General features: G+C 44.5%; 1 protein-coding gene across 3 annotated transcripts; it reads right to left on the bottom strand.

Moving 5' to 3' along the window:
* Positions 1-555: 555 nt before the first annotated feature.
* top2b (DNA topoisomerase II beta) lies at positions 556-23859 on the bottom strand. 3 transcript variants are annotated; one of them, XM_079368500.1, is made up of 37 exons: positions 23678-23859; positions 23303-23417; positions 20813-20977; positions 20378-20468; positions 19080-19143; positions 17635-17780; positions 17396-17493; positions 16333-16545; positions 16024-16197; positions 15455-15556; positions 15225-15362; positions 15002-15140; positions 14260-14417; positions 13939-14064; positions 13745-13855; positions 13040-13145; positions 12821-12930; positions 11974-12066; positions 11770-11884; positions 11124-11245; positions 10848-10996; positions 10527-10758; positions 10080-10214; positions 9770-9970; positions 9294-9489; positions 9121-9212; positions 8819-8974; positions 7774-7857; positions 6942-7136; positions 6720-6855; positions 5485-5646; positions 4037-4235; positions 3741-3823; positions 3103-3186; positions 2598-2732; positions 2428-2513; positions 556-1004 (listed from the first exon to the last, which is right to left on the bottom strand). In XM_079368500.1, exons 2-37 carry the CDS (start codon positions 23342-23344, stop codon positions 849-851), a joined length of 4794 nt encoding a protein of 1597 aa, XP_079224626.1. In that variant the 5' UTR covers positions 23345-23417; positions 23678-23859; the 3' UTR covers positions 556-848. The 3 variants fall into 3 exon arrangements, with proteins under 3 accessions (XP_079224626.1, XP_079224627.1, XP_079224628.1); XM_079368501.1 differs by having other exon boundaries at positions 23758-23856; XM_079368502.1 differs by lacking the exons at positions 17635-17780; positions 19080-19143; positions 20378-20468; ... (1 more) ...; positions 23303-23417; positions 23678-23859 and adding an exon at positions 16746-16770 and having other exon boundaries at positions 17396-17450.
* Positions 23860-24155: the final 296 nt, after the last annotated feature.

The following is a 24155-nucleotide window of genomic DNA, read 5'->3' as shown; positions in this document are numbered from 1 at the left end:
ATGTCCCAGCTGTTCACACGGAGGAGGCGGTTCTTGCTGCAGCCACATGTTGAAGCTCGTTTTATTACTTTCATCAACAGCGACAAATTGCTCATCTCCCCTTTTTTCTTTTCTTAGATTTGTTTTTGGGCTTCGCTCCAGACGGTTCAGAGAGCAGGAAACCACTCCCTCTTTTTGTCCGTGTTGTGACCTAGAAATATCTGCATGCAATTTAATTTTATAGAAGCACACTATAAGTTAGAAAGTACTGCATATAAATATGAATTCATATTTAATGTAGTAATTAAAATAAAGGTCCTGTGACTTCATGTTAGTTTACACAGAAATAAAAACGTTAAGTCTTTTTTTTTTTTTAGGTTTCAATATGTGATGTCATCGGCCTGCGTGCAGCACTGATGTAGTTAATCAGGGTCGTGGTCAATGCTGGTTTCACAGGAAGTCCAGAACCAATGAGAACCATGAAATCCACTGAGAGTAAAAAAGTGTTTATAAAATAAGTTCTTTGTTATCCTACTGTAGGTGAGTCACGAAAGAATCAGGCCAGAAACAAAAACAGACATTTCATCGTTTACTTTCAACTTCATGTTCAAAAAGTTACGTATTATTTCAACAATTAAAATGTGCTAAAGCACAGCGTTCTAAACTTCTAAAAGCCGCTTTCGGACAAATACAGAACACTTCAATGAGCATAAAAAAAGAAACCTGTATATGTATAATAAAAAGTGTAAAACACCTACACGTTAGAAATCATTGAACGTCACCATTAATGCAAATAAAAGGAAACAGGAAATGTACAAAAGTCTGAGGGAAACAGAGGGAGTGTGTTGGGAGTGTGATCAGAGGTGGCTTTAATCGAACATGTCGTCGTCGTCGTCGTTGTCGTGCTCGTTGTCCGACTCCACAAAGTATTTCACCTCCTTCTTGGCTCGGCCAGCACGAGACGAAGTGTTCATCGCACTCAGGCTGTCGTCATCTTCGAAATCCGAGGAAGCTTTCTGCGGTTTCTACACGGGGAACAAAAATCTAAACTTTAGTATCCGTTACCACGAAGCGTAAAATCCAGAATACAAGACGCACGCTGTTTTTGAAAGTGACGATTACCGTCGCGTTCAGCCAAGACTTCTGTGTTGCTCTTGTGTTTTGTTTGCACTCTGAGCTCAGCCTGCAGGGGGAGCAGTGAAGCACAGACCCCGCTCGTCACTCTTTAACTTTAATATAGAACTCCATCATTTAAAAAGGAGCGCTCGACGAGGTTTATTTATACAGAACAATATTCCACTGTGTCTCTCACTGCAGGATTACGACTTCATGAGGGAGAGAATATGGGAAATAAAGTTTCATAGTATCAGTTAGCTATAACTCACAACATTATGAATGTGTCTTTGAGTTTGTAGTGACTTTCTGAGACTGTGATGCTTCAAGTCGGCCTTTTACAAAAAGCTCCGTCCCACTTTGAATACAAATGCTCTTTGTGGGACGGACCTTGATCTAAAAACATTCCTTTGAAAGGTCTGCTCTTGGTCTGGCTGTGTTACACGGCTCCTTCACAGACCCTTTGTGTGTGTGTGTGTGTGTGTGTGTGTGTGTGAGTGTGTGTGAGAGAGAGAGAGCTTCTCTTCAGGACGAGATAAAGCGCCTTTCTTTCAGCTCGTTCTCCAACAAACTAATGGAAAAGTTGCTTCAAAGGATTTGTTCTGTTTGACAGACTGCACACTTCAACTTGTTTTATGAAGACGCGGAGAAGAAGATGTAGCCTCACCGTCGCTGCTGGAGATATTTACTCGGGGAAACACTATCTGCTGTTTTTAATCAGCTCGAAACCTCGGGTAACAAATGGTGGCGTAATATGAAGCGCTTTGTCTTCACGTGCATCATTTTCTCTCTGTCAGTCATCACTCTGGTCTCATAAATCCTGAAGTTTGAATCGTCTCGCAGGAAGCGGATCGATGTGAGCCGGTGCCGTGACACGCGGTGTAAAAGACACTCGTCGTCACGTCACAACATGATGGTCGGCCATATCCTAGTTTAAAAATGACCTCCCCGTTCATCCTGTGCAGGGAGGGCCGTCACTTTAACAGCTCGTCTCTTAAGTCGTTAAGTTAACCAACGTTGTGAAGAACTGCTTGGATTCAGGTCAATGAACCAGTTACCAGCAGAGGTGGAGAGCGTGCTTCATGACTCTCCCTGTAGGCTCGTTGGCCAGTAAAGGAGCAGGAGTGACTCAGTCCACACGGTGACAACAAAAAGGTCCAGAAAGATCGACACAGCTGTGGAGAAATCATCACGCACAAACAGACGATTCGTCTTACACACTGCTGTGTCCTCTCATCCAGATGTGATGGCAGCTCCTCATCACAGTTTGAGTAGCACCTTATATATACACACACACACACACACACAAACACACACACACATACACACACTCACTCTGGCGGCTGGTTTTGGAGTTTTCTTCATTGGACTGTAATCTTCCTCAGAGCCGGAGCCCTTCCTCTTCCTCCCCCGACCTTTACCTGCACAAAGACCAGCAGAGCACAAACTTCAGCAGACCAGTCAGCTGTGTGAACACTCCTCACGTCATCGTTTGTGCTGCTTACCTTTGAGAGCTGGTGTTGGTTTCTTGGAGCCCGTGTCAGAGTCGGAGTCCCAGATGGACTTATCTGGTTTCTTTGCTTTTGGTGCTGGTGATTTCTTGGGTTTGGGAGTTGCATCAGAGGGTTTCTTAGCTGCTGCTGCTGATCACACACACACAAACACATCATGAATATACACACACTTCACTTTCTCCTCCCAGCATGTCCCGCCTCTCCTCAGCTGTTCAAAAACACATCTTAGAACACAACCCAAAAGTCTGTAAAGTTGTCAGACACTTTAAATTACAGCTGAAGTCCATCAAAAACCAGCTCTTACAGCATTACATGAAACATTTCCCTGAGTGTTACGCAACAGCTCTTCCAGCCTGTGAAACAGCTCTGCAGTCCTTAAAGACAGCCGTGTGACCTTTAAAGGAGCTGGACTGAGCTCATCCAGTCTCCCTTCTGTTAGCACGTTAGCTCTGCTCTTCTCTCGGGGCTCCCTCTGGTGGTCACTGTGAGTCATTACCTTTCTTTGCTGGCGTTAGTTTGCTGAAGGAGGAGTAAGTGGAAAAGATGCCGCGGTCCTCCTCGCTCTCCGACTTCGATCCATCTGGAAGAAGAGCACAGGTCAAAGTTCAGCCGCTGCACTTCCTGAGCTTCCTGTGTTTACGTCTGACCCTGCTGCCTCACTCTAACAATCGAGCTTTACAGGGGAGCTGCTGGTGCAGTGGTTAGAGAGCGCGTCCCTATGCATGGAGGCGACTGTCCACAACGCGGGCGGCCCGGGTTCGACTCCCGCCTGTGGCCTCTCTCCCGCATGTCATTTTCGTCTCTCTCTCACCCTGATTTCCAACTCTGTCCTCTGTAAATCTCTCTCTAACAAAAGGCACAAAAATAAATCTTAAAACAAGAAAAGAATAAAGCATTTCTATTGGGCAGAAAACACGTCATGGCGCTTTCTCTTTTTTTACATTTTGACTTTTTTTGACTTTTTTTCACAACAAACAAACAGAAAGAGCTAATTAAGCTAAGCTAGCTCCAACATACACCTCTAGTCTACAGTGCAGGACAACAGCACAACACTGTTTTCATGATCGTTCTATTTTGGTAATAGAACACAGAAGCACGCTCTACACGACACCTCCGACACTGATCGGAACTCACCGCTGTCATTGCTCTTTTCAGAGAAGGTCGACTTGGACGAGAAGATGCTGGTGGTCTCTTTCTTTTGAGGTGCAGGTGTCGACCTTCAAGGACGCAGAAACAACTCATGTTCATCATCATTTTCCTTTTTATTTGAATTCAAGCAGGTGAGAGGTGACAGGAAATGACGGGGACAGATGAGGCATGCAACAAAAGGATGAGGTCGTGATGTCACGGTTAGAGACGTGCAGACGGTCAGTAAGGACAGTTTGAACACACAGACAGTGTTTGATCAGCTCCTGTTGTTCGGCTCTTACGTGCTCTTTTGTTTGGAGGGAGAGAAGGACTCCTCGTCGTCGTCGTCTTCGTCGTTGAAGCTCTCCTTCGTCACGGACGAAGTGAAGTCGTCTTTGAAAGACCTCAGAGGAGAAGAAGCCACGTACTCCTCCCCGTTCTCCTCGTCGTCTGCCTCCTCCTCCTCCTCCGAGAAGTCAAACGTGTATTTCGGTTTGGAAGCTGACAGAGAGGAGCGGAGGGTGTCAAACCACATTACTCTGATTGCTGTGGATTTCTCTTGTACAATAATTATGAGTGTTGCGGCTGGGTTGCATCAGCGCGCGCCCTCGGACGCCTGAAGCCGACGGAGAATAATCAGACCGAGGAAACGCAGACGCAGTTCACACGTTATTTTTGGCCTCGGGCTGCTTCGAGTGGAGTGAAATGAAATGCTACAAATCAGTGTGTAACCAGCCGCCTGCCGCTCGCCGCCGCCGCGCTGCATAATCAAAGAACGTGTACCAATCTGAACGGAGACTGAAAGGCGCATAAACCATGTTACAGTTTAACCAGATACAACAAGAGAATTATCAAATCAAATGAGTGCTTTGTCAAAACTTCTTTCAATTACTCAAACTCTTTGTGGGCTCAGCTCTCAATGTATCCGGACCCACACAAGTTTCACAACACGCATGTTTTTCATGTTCGCTGTTAAACCTTATGATGCATGCCTCAGGTGAGGAGGCTTTGGTAGTGCTCGTCACAGCCGCCGTGGGTTTCGAGTCCGACCTCATCTCGTCCCCCACTCTCTCCTCTCTTAGGCCGTTAGAGGGTTATTAGACCTTCTTCGCCTCCAACAACATACACCTCTTCCTTCATCTTTCTACGTCACAAGAGTTAATCCTGACAATATAAAATATCTCCATCATTTCAGGAGGACTGTTCACAGCCGGAGACTAGTCCTGTCAGACAGGAAGTGGGGCGGGCACGAGGTAAGACGGACGGAGCGATAGAGTCCACTACCCGAGGCGACGGTGAGAACGTCTGCCTTTATGTCAACGCTACGTGACAACATGAAGAAAAGAGCGGAGGACATACTGAAGAGAAAACACATGCATGGAGATCGTAGCGGACACACTGTGACTGCTGCACGGTGCATAAACCTCACTCCCCCTCCTATTGGCTCGAGCTGAATTCTCCTGATTATATCCTGCTGCGTTCTCACATTTTCGAGCTGCAGAGAAAGAACCAGGGGTCTGACAGGAGAAAGTATGAAAACATGTCGTGTGCTTCACTTTGTCTCAGACAAGGTGGAGGACATGACTGAGTGCTTGTGAGACTGATGTGTTTTCATGTTGATTAGGCAACACTTCTCCCCGTGTACTCGTCGGGGAGATTGTACGTGATTGTATTGGATGTTAAATGAGGCTTTTGTGACGGGAGGAAAAAATCCCAGAAGAGATAACCCTTCAAGATTTAGACTTTTTACCCGACTGCCTCTTGGAGATGATCTCTCGGGGGATGACGACGGGCTCGCTCTCCTCCAGCTCGCTGTCTGACTTGGACTCGTCTTCAGACCAGGGGTTTCTCTTCTTCACCTTCTTGGCAGAAGAACCTTTGGGTCCTGGAGGTTTTCTGACTCTGGGAGTTCCTGCAACACAGTAAACAAGATTACCAGACTGGGGTTTTTTTTTTGTTGTTGTTGTAAACGGTCGGGTCTTTCTCACTGAACTCGGAGGAGCTCAGAGTTGTTCAATAATGGATTAGAGCTTTCTCACAGCGCTGCAAAGCATCAAAGAGACCCGGGGATAAAACTGCTTTTAAAACAGTCCAGCACAGATTTCCTCGCACAGAGAACGCTGCGTCATCTCTTGACAGTGATTGTTGACAAATATCCGTCTGTGCTGATAAATCATTTATCGTCCGATACGGAACAATTCGATCAAATCTTCCACACTGACTTCAAACTTCTTTCTCAGAAAGTTTTGCAAATGGAAGACCTTTGACTTTGAGTTTGGACGTCACGTTGCAGGAGTTGCTGGTCGTCTGCAGCCTCGGTGACTTTGTTGCTGTTACTGAGAGATTCTGATGTTTTAAAATGTTAGCTCGGACACATCGCTCTTTTCAACACCAAGAAAGTCTACCTCTGTCTGGATCATTTCATTCTCTCAGGTCAGCTGATCAGCTGCAGAGGGGACCGTGCGTTTTCTGTTGCAGCTTCTAAACTTTGCAATAATCTGCCTCAGCACCTTAAACAGGTCTCTTCTCTGTCTGTTTTTAAATCACATCTCTTCTCCCTGGTCTTTGACACCGAGAAAGATGATGATTTTATTTATTTTTTGTATTTTATTTATTTTACAGCATACCATGAGTCATGTTTTTGTCTTTTAAATTATTGTGTATTATGCCTTTTTTTTTTAACTTTCTGTTAATTTATTGTGCAGCACTTTGGTCATCTGCGGTTGTTTTAAAGTGCTTAATTAAATAAAGTTGGATTGGATTCCTGCTCATGTTGTGAGGCGTTTTGTTTTTGACACGTCAGGCAGAAGGGAGCGCTTGTTTGTGTGTAACGTTTTTAAGCCCTTAAAGCCTGAGTCAGGGCTGCGGGCTGACGCCGTCAACGTGAGCCATTCAAACCGTGAGATACCTGAATGTGATAACATAATCACCCTGACTTGACGACAGATGGACAGAAATGCTCGCTGTGAGAAGCGGAGTACTGACCGGGTTCTTTCTTCTCCCTCTTCACACGAGGAGTTTTCGGCTTGACCACAGAGTTCTCTGCCGTCGCTCCTTCAGCACCCAGACCAACGCCATCTTCATCGAACTCCAACTTCACGGCTGCGTCCGCGGCGTCGCTCTGATACAGAAAAACACAACTTTCATGAACATTGGATTTTCTGGTATCCGTCCTCTCCCTCAAACGTGACACGGACAGTCCCTCACCTTCTTCTTTTTGGTCAGTTTCTTGGCTGCGTCGGATTTGATTGGCTGAGTCGGGGGCTCCACCCTGCGGCCGAACGGTGAGGGCATGGTCTCCTCCAGGTGCAGCTTCTTCGCTTTAGGTTTGCCCACCTTCCCTTTCACCAGTTTGACGGCCTTTCCTAAAATCTGGTCCTCTCGCTCCTGGGCCTCCAGTTTCTAAAAACAAGGAAAACGTTAAGAAGTCCAGAAATAAAACTCTCCTAACTAGAAGACGATCGTGCACAGTGGCGGAGGGACAAACAAAGGAAGGACAAGTTAAATATCTTCAGGCTCACAGGACACTCCAGTTTCACTTTTATCATTAAAGAGCTGGTTTGATTATTTCAAGTTAAAGTTGTGTTCAAGCAGAGTAAGATCATGTCCTGTCTGCAGCTGGAAGCCTCGTACTAAGAAACACTGATTGTTGCATCAGACGACAGTATAGATAGATAAATATTTCATGGTAGACGCAGGCTGCTGAGATGAGCAGTTTGATCTGATCTTTAGACCATGAGACATGGCTGCTGTTGTCCTTCAGCCTGTAGCTTTATGTTACAACATGGAGCCCTTCTAAGAATTAGAAACAGCCTCCACCACAAAGCTGATAAACATTTACAAGAATACAAATGGACTTGTTTGGAGCCCAGAGAAAGGAGAAGTCTTTGAGCACTTCTAGGTGAATGTAAAATCTTTCTCAGCAGGGAGCGGTGAACAGCAGCTTTAAAAAGTACACGCAGGTCAGTGGTTTCAGACGTCCTACATCCTCCTCAGGCCTGATTAACTTTCAAACTGCACGTAAGAGGAAACGACTTACGTCCAGCTCCTCGACGAACACTGCCAGGTCTTCCTTCCACAGGTCCTCGGGATTTTTTCTTTGCAGCTCTTGCAGCTCTCCTCTCTGCACACATTCACCTTGTTAATCAACACGTCCACTTCACAGCTTCACACAGTGTATTTGCCCACAGTTCAGTGTCTGAGTGTTATCATTAATACATGTGGTCACATCGATAAAAAGATTACCCCCGACATCCTGTGATCTTCAGACTTAACTGATTAATTGGGATTCATCCACCAAAAACGTCCAGTGTTTATGTTGAAAAAGTAGCTGCTCCTCAACGTCACAAAGAAAACTACCAGGACTGCTTTAAACGTCTCGACTGTCTTTCATTGGACCCCCTGTCTGTCCCAATCCTTCTTCCTGCATCGTCCCCCGTCTCCTTTTTCAAACACTGTGCAGATTCAGCAGACGGCTGTTCATCGTGAGTCTGCTTCTGCCCCAGGTTTCTGCCACTACAGCTTTGCTAAATGTTGCTAAATGCTCATGATGGATCTTTGTTGTTAGCAAAGATTAAAGTCTTCAACCTGCTTTTTGTAAAGGCTCTACAGAAGGAGTCATTTGTTATGAATTGGGGCTATGCAAATAAAGATTCATTGATTTAAGAAACCGACAACCAAGTGTTTCTGTTTCTAACAGAGAGTAAAGCTCATTAGTCTCTCACAGTGTTTAACAGATTTGTTCTAACAGAGAGCACTTTAAAGGCTACATGCATTCCTCACAACTCCAGTCTTCTTTTCAGCATGTTACTGAGACTCCCTGTGCTCAAGGGGTCCAGTATTTCTTAGCTTTCAAGTTTCCCCTCCTGTTACACACACAGATCTACTGTAAACTCAGTGACACTTTATAAAGTTCTATAAAAAAGTTTGACATCTTGAGTTTTGGACGCTGACGAGTCCCAGAAGTCAAATCTCAAACGCCAATATGTTGGAAGATAAACGTCATGATTAACAGACGAGCTCGCCTGCTTCACCAGCGTGGAAATAGTGAGATTGAAATCAACAGCGTGTGTGATGAATTTTACCTTTATGTCCCTCTGTTTGAGCAGCTCATCCACCCTCTCTTTAGTCAGGCACCACAGAGGCATGTTGAGGATGTAGTTGAAGTTCGGCCCTGATGAGGAGCCAGAGTCGATGGAGCTGTCGCTGTCGTCTGCGTCGCGGAAATCTTCTTCCTGAGCCTGTCAGAGATCAACAGGCGACACTGCAGTGATCAACAGCACCCTCTAGTGGTTGATGAAATTATGACTAAAGCCATTCCTTTGGGAGAAGCATTATCTAAAGTTTTCATCTGTGTGTGCGTGTGTATGTGTGTGTGCAGATGTACCTTCTCCTGAGACTTAGTCCAGGCAGCCACTGGATCAGACTCGTAGCCCTTCGTGACCAGCATACGGATCAGCTCACGCTTGGATTTGTTTTCTGGAAGCACAAAGAAGTAAAGTTAAAAAATGAAAACTTGTTCAGTCAATCACATACATTTACGTTTCCTTGTTTTCGTACCGATTGAAATTTTCCCTTCGATCTTCTCCAGAACAAAGCGGGCCTGGTTGGACAGTTTGGAGGCCTCGGCTCCCAGGCTGCCCAGCGACCAGTCCTTCCTCAGTTTGTAGTAGTGCAGACGCAGCTCAAAGAACTCCTTGAGGATGTCCTGGACTGAATCGTACCTCTTCAGACAGCCCATGTGGTCAAACAGCACCTGAGCAGTACGTGGTTTGAAATCAGTTCATAAAAGGAATTCTGTATATAAATAAATAAATGTCAAAGTCTAAATGACAAACAGGTTCAAAAAGTTTGAGGGTTGCACAAGTTGAGCGATTTAAGCAGGCAGCAGCAAAACCGATCGGCAGGCTCAGATTAGACCAAGACCAGGGTTGGGAACAAAGACCAACTTTCCTGTGGCAGCTGGCGGCCCAGGGGACGCCATGTATGGACATCCTTAAAGCTGTAAGTTTGAGAGCTGTGAGATCAGTGTTTACCATGGAGTTGCAGGTCAGACTGGACTGCAGCTTGAAGACTTTGTGGAGTCCCGCTGCCTCGGCCTGCGCCAGTTTCTCTTCCGACATGCGCACCACAAACTTGACCGTGGTGTCGGTGTGATACTCCTTATAATCATGAATCAGAGCTGGTGTTTTGTCCGTGCCCTGCAGCATGGGCTCCAGCACCGACTCTTTATAGGCCTGGAAACAGAACAGGAAAGAAGGAGGAATACTCAAATCAGACATTGACAATCTTAGGTGGAAAATGTCACGAAATACTTTGTAGACTAATGAAGAGGCTGAGTCGTACCTGTGTCCATGTCCGAACAGGAAGCTCTGTGATCTCGATGGTGTTTCTGTCGATGACCGACACCTCTCCATTGACCAGGTACTGGTTCTGACCCAGCTCGTGGATTAACCCTTTGAACCCTTTGTAGCTGGGAAGCTGTTTGAAACGACACAGAGGAGGGGGATCTCAGAGAAGAGTCAACTACTCTACCAAAATAAAAGTATCAACTCTAAATACTCCGTCTGCATGTTTGAGCGTGTGATGAAGGGGGCCAATCAGGAATGATTTGGGATTTTACAAAAGTTTAAACCCATAGAATTCTGCCGCCAAGGTCCAAAAAAAAATGTCAAAGGAGTATTTGGATATTGATTTGTGAAAAAGTGCATCTGGACCTCTTAAACTGAAAGTGGCTGCACATATTTACTGTAGCTTATCAGACACAAAGAAAAGTCCTAAGACTCTGTTTACCATGGGCAGCGGGTCCTGATGGTTGAGCAGGCGGTTGATGTTGTTGACGATCTCTCGGGTGTCGTAGTTGGGGATCTTACATGCCCATCCTGTTCCGATCCCCTCGGCTCCGTTCACCAGCACCATGGGAATGATGGGAATGTACCACTCGGGCTCCACCTTCTGGTTGTCGTCAAACAGGAACTTGAGCAGGTTTGAATCCACCGCGGGGAACAACAGCTTGGCGAGAGGACTGTGGGGAATAAATGAGATCGATGTTATAAGACTTTTGTAGTGGGATCATACATCTTCACATTGTGCTTCTGTTTCCGGTTGTCGTACCTGAGCATGGTGAAGATGTAACGAGGGCTGGCAGCGTCTTTGCCACCGTTGATGCGAGTACCGAACTGACCCAGAGGCTGCAGGACGTTCACGTTGTTGCTGCCCACAAAGTTCTGAGCCAAGTTCACGATGGTCATCATGAGAGCTGTCTGCAAGACAAAGGGGAAAGTGCTGCTCATGTACAGTGTGGATGATGCATAGAAATCACAACCCAAACAAGCTGACAATCAGTCACACAGTTCTTCGAATGAACGTCTGTGTGGAATGGGACTTCACCTCTCCGTGATGGTAGGCAGACATCTCTGCCACTGAACCGGCCAGCTGTGCTACCTTCACTTCCCTCTTGTCATTCCTCTTCATGCAAGTGAAAATCACCTTCCTCTGACCCGGCTTCAAACCTGCAGAGGACACACAGCACATTGGATTAACATGTTCTCTCGCACTTTGACTTCAGGTTGGGAATAATAGCCAGAAATCATAATACAGACAAAAGAAGGTGAGATGTGAAGAATCTTGTTTAAGTTTGGAGCGGCACATGTTAAGACGATTTGTGATCATCTTCTCCTGATGTAATAAAAGTTAGAGAAAAGCCTCTTAACTTTTATATGCATGGAACATTTATCATGCTGAACGTCACTGTCTGTCATACCAGCCTGCTGCCTGACTTTATTCCTTTAATCACATCCTGCCTCTTTACGCTGGTTATTAGAATTTTTTTAGGATGTTACTGGTTTCTTTTAGTGGACATTATTTTAACAGAAATCTCAACTTCAACTTAATTGTCCCCATGAGGAAAACTAACAATGTCAGGCAGCAATCAGAAGTTCGCACTCTGGCCTTTTGTTCAAGGCAGCCATAACGGCTTTTATCACGGCACTTCAGCAGCTCGCTGTCGTTATCGAGGATTTTAATTCCTACTAACCGTCAACCAAGGAGGGGATGGACCGCTCGTTGTCAGAGTTGGAGAACAGAATCAGCTCTTTGTTAATGAAGTCGTTGTAGGATAGATGTCTGGCCTGAGTCCCGTACAGGTATTGCTATAAAAAAAAATAAAAAAAAATAAAGTTACGCACAAACTTTAATCAGAGTGAAAATGCAAAGTGAAACTTTGAAGAAGGCCACAAACCTCTGGCAGGCCGTGCATCCTCCTCTGGCGCCTGTCCTCCATGAAGTTGGTCAGCCACTCCTTCCTGTCGTCCGTCTTTTTCTTACTGAAAGCCTGAAGCAAAGAAAAATACGATCCGAGAGCTCAGCAACAGTTACTGCGTATTCTGTGGTTGGTCATAATTGGTGTAGCAATTAAAGCTAATGCAAAAAAACCTGCAGCTCCTTGAGAGTCCATGAACCCCCCACCCCCCCCCCCCCCCCCTCGTATGAAAATGGCCATTTTTACAGCAGAATTAAACTTCAAATGATCATACTCCTTCATTTGCATGAATATGGGCGGGGCTGGGTTGACTGACAGGTGGGCGTGCTGTAGCTTTAGCTCCACCTCTTTGTCCATCTTGATACAAAGTTAAGTATAAGTTCTGGGAACTTCACCCTACTCCTTTTGAGAGCATTTTCTCCCTGTTTCTTTTATTCTCTGTGAGTACATCTGTTCTCTGTTATTTTGTCTGCTGCTCAAATGAACTAATAAACTAAACTAAACTAAGTTAGGTGGAAATAGAATTTTGAATATGGTGACCGCCATCATTGGGCTTCATAACGCCTCTTCAGAAACCAATGGGTGACGTCACCGTGTGTTCAACGATCTCTGATTTTCTCCTGGACATTTTAAAGAAATAGCACAGAATAATTATTTCACAGCTCTTACCAGTCTACAGAGACAAATGTCCAGTGTTTGGAGAAAATCTTGAATTTGTGCGCCCTGGTGTTATCAAAGCGTGACGCGGGTCATAAAGTGTGAAGTGACATGTCTTCACATGTGATCAGGACGCCGTGTTGAACAGTTAAACGCAGCGTTTTCTCACCAGAGTGATGGCTGCGTCGTCTTCTGCGCCGCCGTATCTGAAAGTGATGCGATGCTTCTCCATGTCAGCGAAGTATTCCTTTGCCTCTTTGCTTGTACTTGTACCCAAACCTGAAGCAAAGGTGAAGCATTTTAAAGCAAATATTTTACTCGTAAACATTTTTTATTTTTATTAGGACAGTTTGTGTACGGGGTCGATGTAAAAACTGGAGAGGCAAACCTTTGTAGTACTTTATGTGCCATGTTTTATAATTCTCCATCTGTTTCTTCCACTCATCGAACTCCGGGATGCTGTAGAAGGCCACTTCCTGTTTGTTCTTGGTAGCCTGGAGGAAACAATCAAAGAGGGAATATTCTTCAATTCAACTGTGGTGAAGCTCTCAAGATCTTCCCTCAGCATAGAAACCGTCTTAGAAACGTCGGTATCAAACAAAACCCTCATCATCATCATCATCAAAATGGTCGTAGGTCTTCATGGTTTGTGGGGAGTTTTTTTTAGCACCTACTTCATCGAGATTCAGTCGGAAGAACGTATCCGTCATTCCAACTTTATACTTTTACATTAAAGCCCTCAACTTTCATCCTTTCACAAAAAAAACAACAACATCTGATCCTCCGGCTGAGAAAATCTCCTGGCGGGACCCCCTCAGGTTGGCACAAATTCAGAAAAGTTCTCAGGCTTGACATCATGCTGCTTAAAAACACGAGGCACGACAGTAAATGTGCAGTTCATGGTGAAAAAAGAAAGAAAATAATAACGCTCAGTTCCTTTCCTGTAGATCAGTTCTGAGGAATAAAACACAACTCATCGTCTTTGAACCTTCAATGATGCGTTTACTTTCTCAGGTACCTCGTCATGTCCGTCAGCACTTTACACAGCATAGCGCAGCTTTGGTAACGAGCAGTGTGTGAGTCTCCTTCTTACTTTGACGATCGGCGTGATGAACTCCTCCAGGAATGTGTGTTTCAGCAGGGACGGCCAGTTGTGGTGGAAGAAGTTGATGAGCAGACCTTTGATATGGGAGCCATCTTGATCCTGGGGATGAGAGAAGAAGGTCAGAACTGCCGTTTGACATCAGTGAGCGTGAAGCCGTGCCGGTGTGAAAGGTGAAAGGTCACCTGATCGGTCATGATCATGATCTTGCCGTAACGCAGGCTCCTCAGGGACTCTGCGTCGTCGTAGCTCTTCTTGTACTGGAGGCCAACGATTTTGATGATGTTGTTGATCTCGGCGTTTTCCATGATCTATCGTGAGAGAACAAAAAGGTCACGTCAGATGTGAGCAGGAAATAACTCATCATATGAAAACTATCTGATCTACACAGGTTACAGCGTTTTTCTACACACTCAAAGTCGTTTCACAAGAAACAAAAACATTACAGAGAGAGAAATAGAGTCAAAGTAGGAACCACCAGCACTCCCGTCCAATGTCTCTCCTACCTGTTTGTGTGTCGCTTCTCGAACATTTAGGATCTTTCCTCTCAGTGGAAACACTCCGTAGCGATCGCGCCCGATGACTCCCAGTCCGGAGACGGCCAGAGACTTGGCTGAGTCTCCCTCGGTGAGGATGAGCGTGCATTCAGACGAGTGTTTGCCACCTGGGACACGAAGAGGAACAAACCAGTCGATAAACAGCAGCAGGTGAACAGGAAGCAGTTTCAACATTAAAAGACACAATCATGTAAATATGAACCAAACCGGACGGCTGTAGAGCAGCAACTTTGTCCGTTTACAAGCTTAAATCCCTGATTTTCTTAGAGAGGTCTGCTGACTTTAAATGAAGCACTGTCGCGGGTTCTTCTGGTTTGACAAATAACATTAATCTCTGCAGAGACGCTTTTTTTAACCAAATGTTTCAAAATGCTAAAAATAACAAATCAGGAGTAACTCTAAAACCTGTCGAATCTTTCTATCAAAGAAACGACGGGGCCTCGAGGTTTAAACACGAATCAAATTCCTCTTAAACGTGATCATGGATTTCAATAACATGAACCAGAACCACAAAATAAAAGTCTTAAAATCGTTGAGACATCAACACCTGCTTCACTCTTCAGTGAGGAAAATGAACTTTATATTCTAGATTCAGTGTGAATGAAGCTTTGATGGTGTGAAGTCCATCAGAGGCTTTGTGGGCGACGACCTGTGTAACACACGTTCATACATAATCACAGTTTTAACACACCAGCGTCGTTGGCGTCGTCGAGCTTGGGGATGCCTTTGATCTTGCTGTGCTTCACGGACGAGCACTTCTTATTCAGCTGCGTCTGCGCTTTGAACTTCACCCAGTTGAGGATACTCTCCACGATGCCGCAGTTGGTTGCCTGTGGGGGACAAAGACGCCCAGCGGTTTTAAAACACGAGCAGCAAAGCCTTGGACGTGAGTGAGGAGATGAAAGCACACTTACAGCCCGGACAAACTTCTCTGACAGCGGGCACTTTGAGCCGAAGCTCTTGGTCTGGAGCGTCATGTTCTCCTTGGTCTGGGAGTCGAACGAGGGGTTCTCGATCAGAGCGTTCACAAACACCCAGATGTGGTTCTTCACCTGAGGCCCAAACCACACACACAGAGTCCAGATCAGTTTTCAGCTGCAGCCGACTCCAGTTAGAAATGTGACATCAGTGTGCTGCTTCATACCTGGAAGGGTTTGACCGTCACTCCGGCCTTGTTCTTCTTCTTCACCACTTCAATGAGTTTGGAAACGATCTGGTCCACGACATAGTCGATGTGTCGGCCACCCTGAAACAAACACACACGCACACACACACCCTCAGGGTTAGAAGTAAGAAGATAAGACTTTTAACAAATACACACAGGTCTCACATAGACGCCGTGTCAAGGTTACATGAGTCGGCATCTACTGGATTATCCTCTGCATTTAAAAATCAATGTAGCTGGTCCTGCTACTTAAACTAGTTCCAAAAGGTTGGGCCATTTCCCGCCTCTACTGGAGAGACAGGAGAGTGGATAGAGCCAGAGATTAGAGAGAGAGGGAGAGGGAGAGAGAGAGAGCGAGTGGGGTTTTACACCTGGGCTGCTCGCTTCAAGGACTGTAGCCTCTGTAAATAGGTCACTTAAATTCAACACGATTAAATTAACCAGCGCCACAAAACGTCGACTTTTCAGGGAATATTTTGCCCACCCCTGAATGACCCTGAGAGTCACATCAGCGCAATATGTTGTTTGGTCCGTTTGTATCAGGATACCTTGGTTGTGGCAATGCTGTTCACAAAGCTGATTTGCTGGAATCCCTTCTCGCTCATGGTGAGGCAGACCTCCCACCGATCGTTCACCGTCTCATTCACCACCTTCAGGGCCACGCCGGTTTCGTCCAGTTTGTCCTTCACGTACAGATCCACATAACTGCGGAAGCTGGTAACCTTCAGGGGCGGAGAGCGAGCCGACATCAGACTGAATGAATAATATTCACCTGGGTAATTAAAAAGTGCTTCTTTTCTGCTGCACTCTAAACATGTTGATCTTGAACATACAGTGAGATTAAGGCCGACACTTACAGGCAACTTCTTCCCGTTAAACGTGACCTTGACCCCCTTGCAGGAGCCGGCTACATCGTAAGCTCTGCGGGTAATAAGTGCTACAATGTCCTTGTCCAGTTTCTCCATCTTGAACTTGGACAGGTCGGGCTGGAACGTGACGCAGGTGAAATCCTCCCCGTCGAAGAACTTGATCTTGGGCTCTGAAGTCTTGCTCATGTTGTTCTGCCACGTCTGAGGACGAGAAACACAAACTACGTCACGCCCTCTTCTTCTCACGTGTTTCTACTTTCAAACAGACAAAAGGAAATGCCTCAAAGACTTCTGTGCGTACGTCTGTAGTTTATCAACCGTGATTTAAAACACCTCTTACTGGAACATTTGTGCCCATAAGACCTCGGAGGTGCAACCAAGAAATGTGATAACAACCTTACCTTTGGCATGAGCACATGTCAACACCTAAAAAAAACAATTATTTTATTTAACAAACATTTAAAACCGGCTACGAGCAGATCAACGTTTTTACTGTGTGAAGAACAAGACGACCATCTCGAGGTAAAACAGAACCGAAGGGAAGTTTCTCACGAGCAGATCAGCACTTTCTCTCTCGTTTGGTTGAGATGAACAATCGTGTAACAAACATTCAATAATAAAAATAAATAAATAATAATAATAAAAGAAGCTGCACTAAATAAAGTCTGCTTCATTACACACAAAGTACAAAGCAGGAAATGTGCATCGTCACTAACAGCCAACACAACATTTTAACCTTCCTTGATAACGTTGGTCTCAGAGTCTCAGGCCTGCTCCACATGTAGTAAACATGCTTTCTGTTCTTTTTATAAACAAAACTACATCTCAGGTCACTGAAAACTCCTCTCAGGCTGCAGATTATCAGAAACTCGGTTTGAGGTGTTGACAGGAAAAAAACTGCATGATGACGGCGGCGGGGCGAGTCAGCATTTTATATAACACAGCCAAGTTTTAAGACGGAAAAAAAAAAAAAAAGATAGTAATAGTGCATCTTATGCAGCGTCTTGTACAGTAGCTATAAATGAACCTTTTTCTGAAGAGTCATCCGTACCTGCTTGAAACTATGTCTGTATTCCTTGCAGGCAGTTTCCACTGTGAACTTGGTACTGAAGATGTTGCAGAGTTTAGCACCGTACCCATTCCTTCCACCTGGAACCCAAACACACAGTGAGTCACCATAACAAGAAAACAAACAAACACTCAAAACGTTTTTAGACTCTCTCCACTGGACTACTTGAGCAAAGAGGCTGCAACATGATCTCAACATGACGTTAAGAAGTCTCCTCTGACCTGTGACTTTCTTCTCCTCGTCGTCGTAGTTGCTGGATGTGAGCAGGTGACCGAAAATGAGCGCTGGGACGTACATCTTCTCGTCCTTGTGCTCCACCACAGGGATCCCTTTGCCGTTGTTCCAGATGGTGATAGTATTGGACTCACTGGTGGAGGCAGAGGAAAGGACACGGATGAGTTTTATGAACATAATCCAAAGGATCTGAACGCGGGAAATAGAAAATACACCAATCTATGAAGTGGGGAATTGAAGTCTTGGAGTTTTTGTTGAGTTTGTTTTATTATTGATCTCCTGAACGTGTGACAGGTTTGTCAGAGGAGGGCACGCTGTCTCGCTTTCTGCTGATACTTTTACTATAAAATGTAAATATCCACATTTTAATGTAAAGAGTCTTAAAAAAGGAAACGTCATCATCGATCATCGTGAGGATTAGCGCTGAACTTTGTTGGGTAAAATCTGATTTTTTTAAATGTTTGATTCAAACTCTCCTCAGACTGACGAGCAGCTTCAGGTGATCGTCACTCTCAGCCATCCTCTGATTGGTCGATTCAGTGAGTCTGACAGGGAGACGTCTCGATGCTGCCGTTTGGACTGAAACGTCGTGTGATGATTCAATAAATATGTCAGTATAAGGAGAGACGGGGTGTGGGACTTTTTCCTCACTGATTTGATTGAAACTGTACTCGTGAAACAATCTCTGTTAACCTGAAGGAATTGGACAGAAACAGTGGCCCAGACAGATTTCATCTCAGGGTCATTACGATGACGGCCACTGCATCGATGTTCCCGACTGGATCTGTAGCAATTAAAGTCAAGTCATAAAGTGATGCGTTATCATCTACCAAGAATTTGCTCCAAGCTGCCATCAGAGAGGTAGACAACTCTGACTCATCAGTCCACCTCTGATATGATATCATGCATCTGGTGTTGTGGTGGCGGAAAATACTGACACCAGTGTTTAATGAGCTCGCCCAGCAGCAGGCCGAGGGAGCTGCAGAGAGAAGCGTTCACATCTTAATAAACCCACATTAGGCAGCAGAGACCCGAGTGCAGCAGAGCTAATGGTGTCATTTATACAGCAGCGGTCGTTACTGCAGAGACAGCAGCAGCAGCAGCAGCTCGGCTGAAGGACACGCTCCTGTTTAAGCAGGCCGATGTGAATGCGGTTGGCAGGCTGGAGGTGTGCTGCATATAAAGAGGAGCTCAGTGCATTTCAGCACAGGCTCATTATTCTCCTGTTCTGCTTGGATTCACGTCTCATATGTCCTCCATCTACTGCAGGTATTCTCCACGCCTGCTTATACAAACAGAAACCTGAACACCGTCAGGGCTTCAACACGAGTCAGTTTGTGTCCAGCTGCTTCTCACGTTTACGTAAAAAGACAAATCAACTTCTGGTCAGTACTGATGTAGTCTCCTTCAAACTGTGTAACCCCGTACTTACGGATCAATAGTGATCTTTATGCCGGTCATGTTCTTGTCTCTTTGTTTGTTGTCGGCTGCATTAACTGTCGAGAGAGAAGAAAAAAAAAACAGACGTTAAAAAAAAAAAAAAAAAAAGCAACACGATGCTGGAAAACGACCTGTAACTGTCATAATTAATCTGTAAACAGGAACATTATTAATGTTTGGCATCCTGACAGCACGTCTCTTGATTTATCTTTGTAACTATCGTGAGTAAGAACAAAGATCTTTTCTTGACACTCTGCAGAGGTACTCCCTTCTTAAACAGCTAGTGGGGATGCTGTTGACTTTAATGAACACAGTTTATTCAGCACTGGCACATTTTCCCCCCTCACAGGTGGAAACACAAACTACTCACATGTGCATGCACCACCTTGTATAAATTTCAGTATTTTTTAAAAACACACAAACTTTCTGCTCTTGGCTTCTCCATCACTTTAACGTTAACGTAGTTGTTAAGTGCTGAGGAGAATGTTTGACAGACAGCGGACACAAAGTCAGCTGATCTGATTTCTGTCGTCTCCTGTAAAGAGGCGGCAGCCTGGGAGTGATCCGTCCTGAGTGTGTACTCCTCTTTACACAGACGCAGCATTAAGAGGCACACAGTGAACATTAATCTGACACCTCAGAGTGAAACCTGATGACACTGGAGCACTTTGCTGTCAGGCACATACTCGCACATCTCACCGACTCATTTACACCAACAGATCAGAAGTTGAATCTACTGTATTAATCGTCATGGCAACACAATAGCATAGATAGTACACCATTAGGATTCTGCGCTTCGCACAGACCCCCGCTGCCCCATCCCTCCACTCGCCAGCATGGTCATAGTCACACTGGCCTAACAAACTGGACTTTAGGGTTGAAGCGAGCTGGGGCACCGATGAGCAGTGTGACCGCGCCCTGAAGGACAAAGGATGCTCCTTTTAGGAGGACAAAGTAAGTAGACTGTCGGTTTGAAAAGGGGTCTTAAACAAACCTACAATGCAGTTCTAAAATCCCTCCCAAAACCACTGAAGTCCCAGTCCCACCTTGGAGCATGTGACTCCAACGACCCGCAGAAGAGCGGGGGTGGTTACGACCCGAACTAGGTCAACGGCTCTGATGGGAGTCATTCTTGATCAGCACCAACACAGAGGCTCACATTTCCAGCTCCGTCCACCAGATAGTTTCAAAGTGAAGGAGCCTTTTTCAGAGCTGAAACGTCTTCAAGACCTTCAAACAGTCCAAGCTGTGAACGTACGCTGACCTGAGAACAGACGTTTTCTGACTCACCGAGAATTTCATCAAAGATTTTGTAGAGTCCAGGGACGTAGGTGATCTCCCGCTGGTTCATCCCGATCTCTTCGTCAAAAACCCACATTTGCTGTGAAGAAAATACACAAATGAGTGAATGAAAGTGGAAAACAGTCAACATGGAAATAAACACGGAACAGGAACACCGAGTGCAAGTGCAACATTTGTGTTTTATAATGAAAATTATTACCAATATAAGTTATAACAGTAAGCCATGAAAAAGACATTTTTAAAGCGCTAAAAAAAGAGATGAGATGGGAGCAGCAGATTCTCTTAATAATAATCAAACTAACAGATACTTTATCATTTTAAAATAATGATGCTTAAAGTACAGAAGTGTTGAACATTTTGTGTTATCGCTTGTTTTTCGTGATATAGTCCTTTTTCTGACTTGACAGCGTCCCGTGGACTCACCTGGGTAATGGGCTCCACGCTGCCGATGTACGTGTCCGGACGGAGAAGAATGTGCTCCAGCTGGGTCTTCTTCTGGTACACTCGCTCCACGGACAACTTGGAGCTGGCCTTGTCCTTCTTGGCTCCTTCCATCTTGCCGCCTTCACCTCTGCCATTGGCAGCCTCCTGTGTGGCAGAGTCGTTTCTGTCTTTAGTACGCACATAAGTCTTTTTGAGCAGCGCGGCGTTGGAGGAAAAGAGCAGCTTAACCGGGCACCACACGGGGAACACCCTCGTCCTGTCTGTGGCTTTTTGACAGACAGAGCAGCAAACGACTGGCGAGAGGAGTTGACGCTGCAGCAGGTACGAGTGGATCATTATGTGCTTATTCTACAGCGAGCTTCAAACTTCCTCACTTTTATTCCAAACTTTAAAAACGTGTCGGCAAGTTCAATACTTCTTTAAGCTTTTAATGTGTCACAATTAGTTTGTTTGAAAAACAGTCAGTCTAAAATATCACACTGACTGTCCCACAGCGTGCAGTAGTTAGTCGAGGGACTGATACAGTCTTATATCTGGTGCAGAATTGAAGTGATTTATTGGTCAGATATCGGACCGTCAAAGTTCAAGAAACAACTTTAAGTTCTTTAAACTCAGTTCACACTGTCTCTGCGTTCAGTCTGTACCGTCACACGTGATAACAACAACAATAACACTGTTAATTATGGCTAAAAAATATCTGAATCTGTATCGTCACATATCAGAACAGAAACAAGGTGCATCTGTAGAAATAAGCGGCTTTAAGCTGTCATAACACAGGAATAATGTTCGCTGAGTTATGACTCCTGTAAATATAAAAGTCAGATCATTAGCTAAGAGAAATATTCCATATATAACTGTGGTAGACATAGTCTTTGTATTTCAATGTCTTAATTTCACTCAATGTTTTTACTGATCTATTTTAAGTCCCACATTTAAAGGTCTCGTGTTAACTTTGCTCAAAGTCACGTCTCTTGTAATGCTCTTAATGTTATTCACGCTTTAGTAACTTTGTGAAAAAAAAAAATGAAAAAAAAAAAGACAAGCACATCCCTCGGAGGGCGCCAGATCACAAAAAATAATAACAAAAAAAAAACAGGAAAAGGTAAAGAGTTAAAAAAAAGACCTGCACACCAAGAAGCTCCCGTTTGGATGATTTATTTATTAAGTGAGGTTTCCTAGCCGGTATCTCTTCTTCTTCTAAGAGTAACTCTGTATTATCTCAGTGATTTATCAATTAACCTTGACTTGAAATATAACTATATATATATAACTATAACTGTGTATAGAAAGAGTAGAGACTGAGTGGCTGAGAAAACTTTTCTCTTAATAGTCGCAGTTGATGGAAACAAGAGCAGAGCCTGGGTGGAGTTAAAGACACAATGCACTTAAATATACAGCATTATCTATGATTAAAGCCTCATAATAATGTCTTTTATGTTGGACTGGCATGAGTTCAGTAGACCTGCAGATCAGGAAATTCTGCAGTAAGGCTGTGGTAAGCCTTTTAGTGTTTTAAGAAAGTCGCATGAAACGGATAAATCATCAATAATCAAATCCGTCACCGTGTCAGTGAAGGTGCTGAGAAATGAAAGCTTCTCATACACTTCAGTGATGAGCAAATACTGTGTAATCAATAACATACACACCTATAATGACCAGTTTCACTTCATAAGTCCAGCTGCAGAAACCTCTCAGTTTTCTCTGCAGTGTTATTAACTTTATTTAACAATGTACTGTGTGCAAAGGCATCAGGGGGACAGAGCTTTAAAAATTCATCAGCTATATATAATTTACCACCTTTGCTGATTCCTACTCGAACACTAAGAACTACAAAGTTTGCAGAGAAGAGAACTGGAACTCTTTAAAGTCTGAGACCAGATTTGCCTCTGAAATGTGTGTGAGGCATGAGAGCTTATCAAGTCTACATCAACAAAAGCAACCTGATCAGACTTCACCAACACTGCAGGAGGGAGCTGAATCACAGCAGTGCAGTGATGCTAAACAAGAGTGATGAGACGTGTTGTAGCTTTTGTTCCTATGCAGGGATAAACAACACGCACTTTGTTTACGTCGATAGTTTTCCACCCAATTTCAGATCAGTGCTGTAATTATGAATGAAACGAGGCAACTTGAAAGTTAATCCAAGTTATTGTCTGCAAACTGAAACTCTCTGCATGTTGTGCAGCTTCTGAATTTCTCTATAATGGTGACTGAAAAAAATACGATCATGCATGCTTCAATTCACTTACAAATCCCGTTAAACATTGCATTTACCCTGATGGTATTTAAATGGACACAGACAGCAGCTGGTCGGTGTCTTGCATAGATGGGAGAGTCCACACACACACACACGCACACATTGTGGTCATGTTGAGAGGTTTAGCAGGCAAAATGTTTCACCTAGAGAAACCTATCCAGCTGATAAAACAAGTTTTTTTTTGGTAAGTTGAATCACATAAAGTAACTCACCATCCAAGCCAGAGCCCCGCTCCCTGCTGCTCCGTTGGACATGTTCCTTTGTGGTCGTGTTTTCTGTGATGCAGCTCTCAAAATGTCTTCAGCTCCACAGAAATTAAAAGTCCGTCTGCAGAACAAATGTCCTATTCTCTGTAAGGAGCCCAGGCCTGTTTATCTCTCATGATCTTTCCCCCTCTCATTTAAGTTAAAGATAATCCTTTGAATGTATCAAAACAAGCGGCGGAGGAGGAGGAGGAGTGTATCGGCGGCTATTGTTAAAATCGACAAGCGGTTAGCACAGCAGGCCTGAAGCTCCAACAAAGATGCTAGCCGGGCTACTTCCTGCTAAATAAATACTGTACAAGACCCACACACTGGTAGACTTACAATTTCAGGTGGAAATAATAACAGATTAAATTATCAATTTTTCAGAAATGATCCCCAAACAAATTAATTAAATAGTTTACATTTAAAAAATAAAACGAGTATCGGCTAGCAATAGCAGTAGCTAGCATCCGCTGTCCGGCTCCTCCAGCTGCAAGATAGACGGCGACCCGTCTCGAGGACGAACGGACCAATCAGGAGGCTGGTTTACGAAAGCGCCGGTATTTCGACCAATGAGAGCAGTGAAAACGTATAGTGACATGTACTCCTGTTTGAACACTAGATGGCGGCAGAAATCCAATCACAGACCACACCGCGTTTAATTTAAAGACCCTGTGAATTTAAACAAGCTGTGAAATTACTTAAATTAATTTCGATGCCTCTTAATGACCTACAAAATTAAAATAAAAAAATCACTTATTTAACAGGGACGATGCTATTTAACATCGTTTCAATACAAAGCATAAACTTGATGGGCTGC

The sequence above is a fragment of the Symphodus melops genome, assembly GCF_947650265.1.
Source record: "Symphodus melops genome assembly, chromosome: 18".
Classification (NCBI taxonomy): domain Eukaryota; kingdom Metazoa; phylum Chordata; class Actinopteri; order Labriformes; family Labridae; genus Symphodus; species Symphodus melops.
This window is presented reverse-complemented; position numbering and strand designations above follow the sequence as displayed.

Coding starts and splice junctions, on each gene's coding strand:
- top2b (XM_079368500.1), bottom strand. CDS start 23,344: ATGTCCAACGGAGCAGCAGGGAGCGGGGCTCTGGCTTGGATG. Junction 14,065..14,259: donor GAGAAGCGACACACAAACAG/GTAGGAGAGACA, acceptor CTCTCACGATAG/ATCATGGAAAACGCCGAGAT. Junction 13,856..13,938: donor TCATGATCATGACCGATCAG/GTGACCTTTCAC, acceptor TCTCATCCCCAG/GATCAAGATGGCTCCCATAT.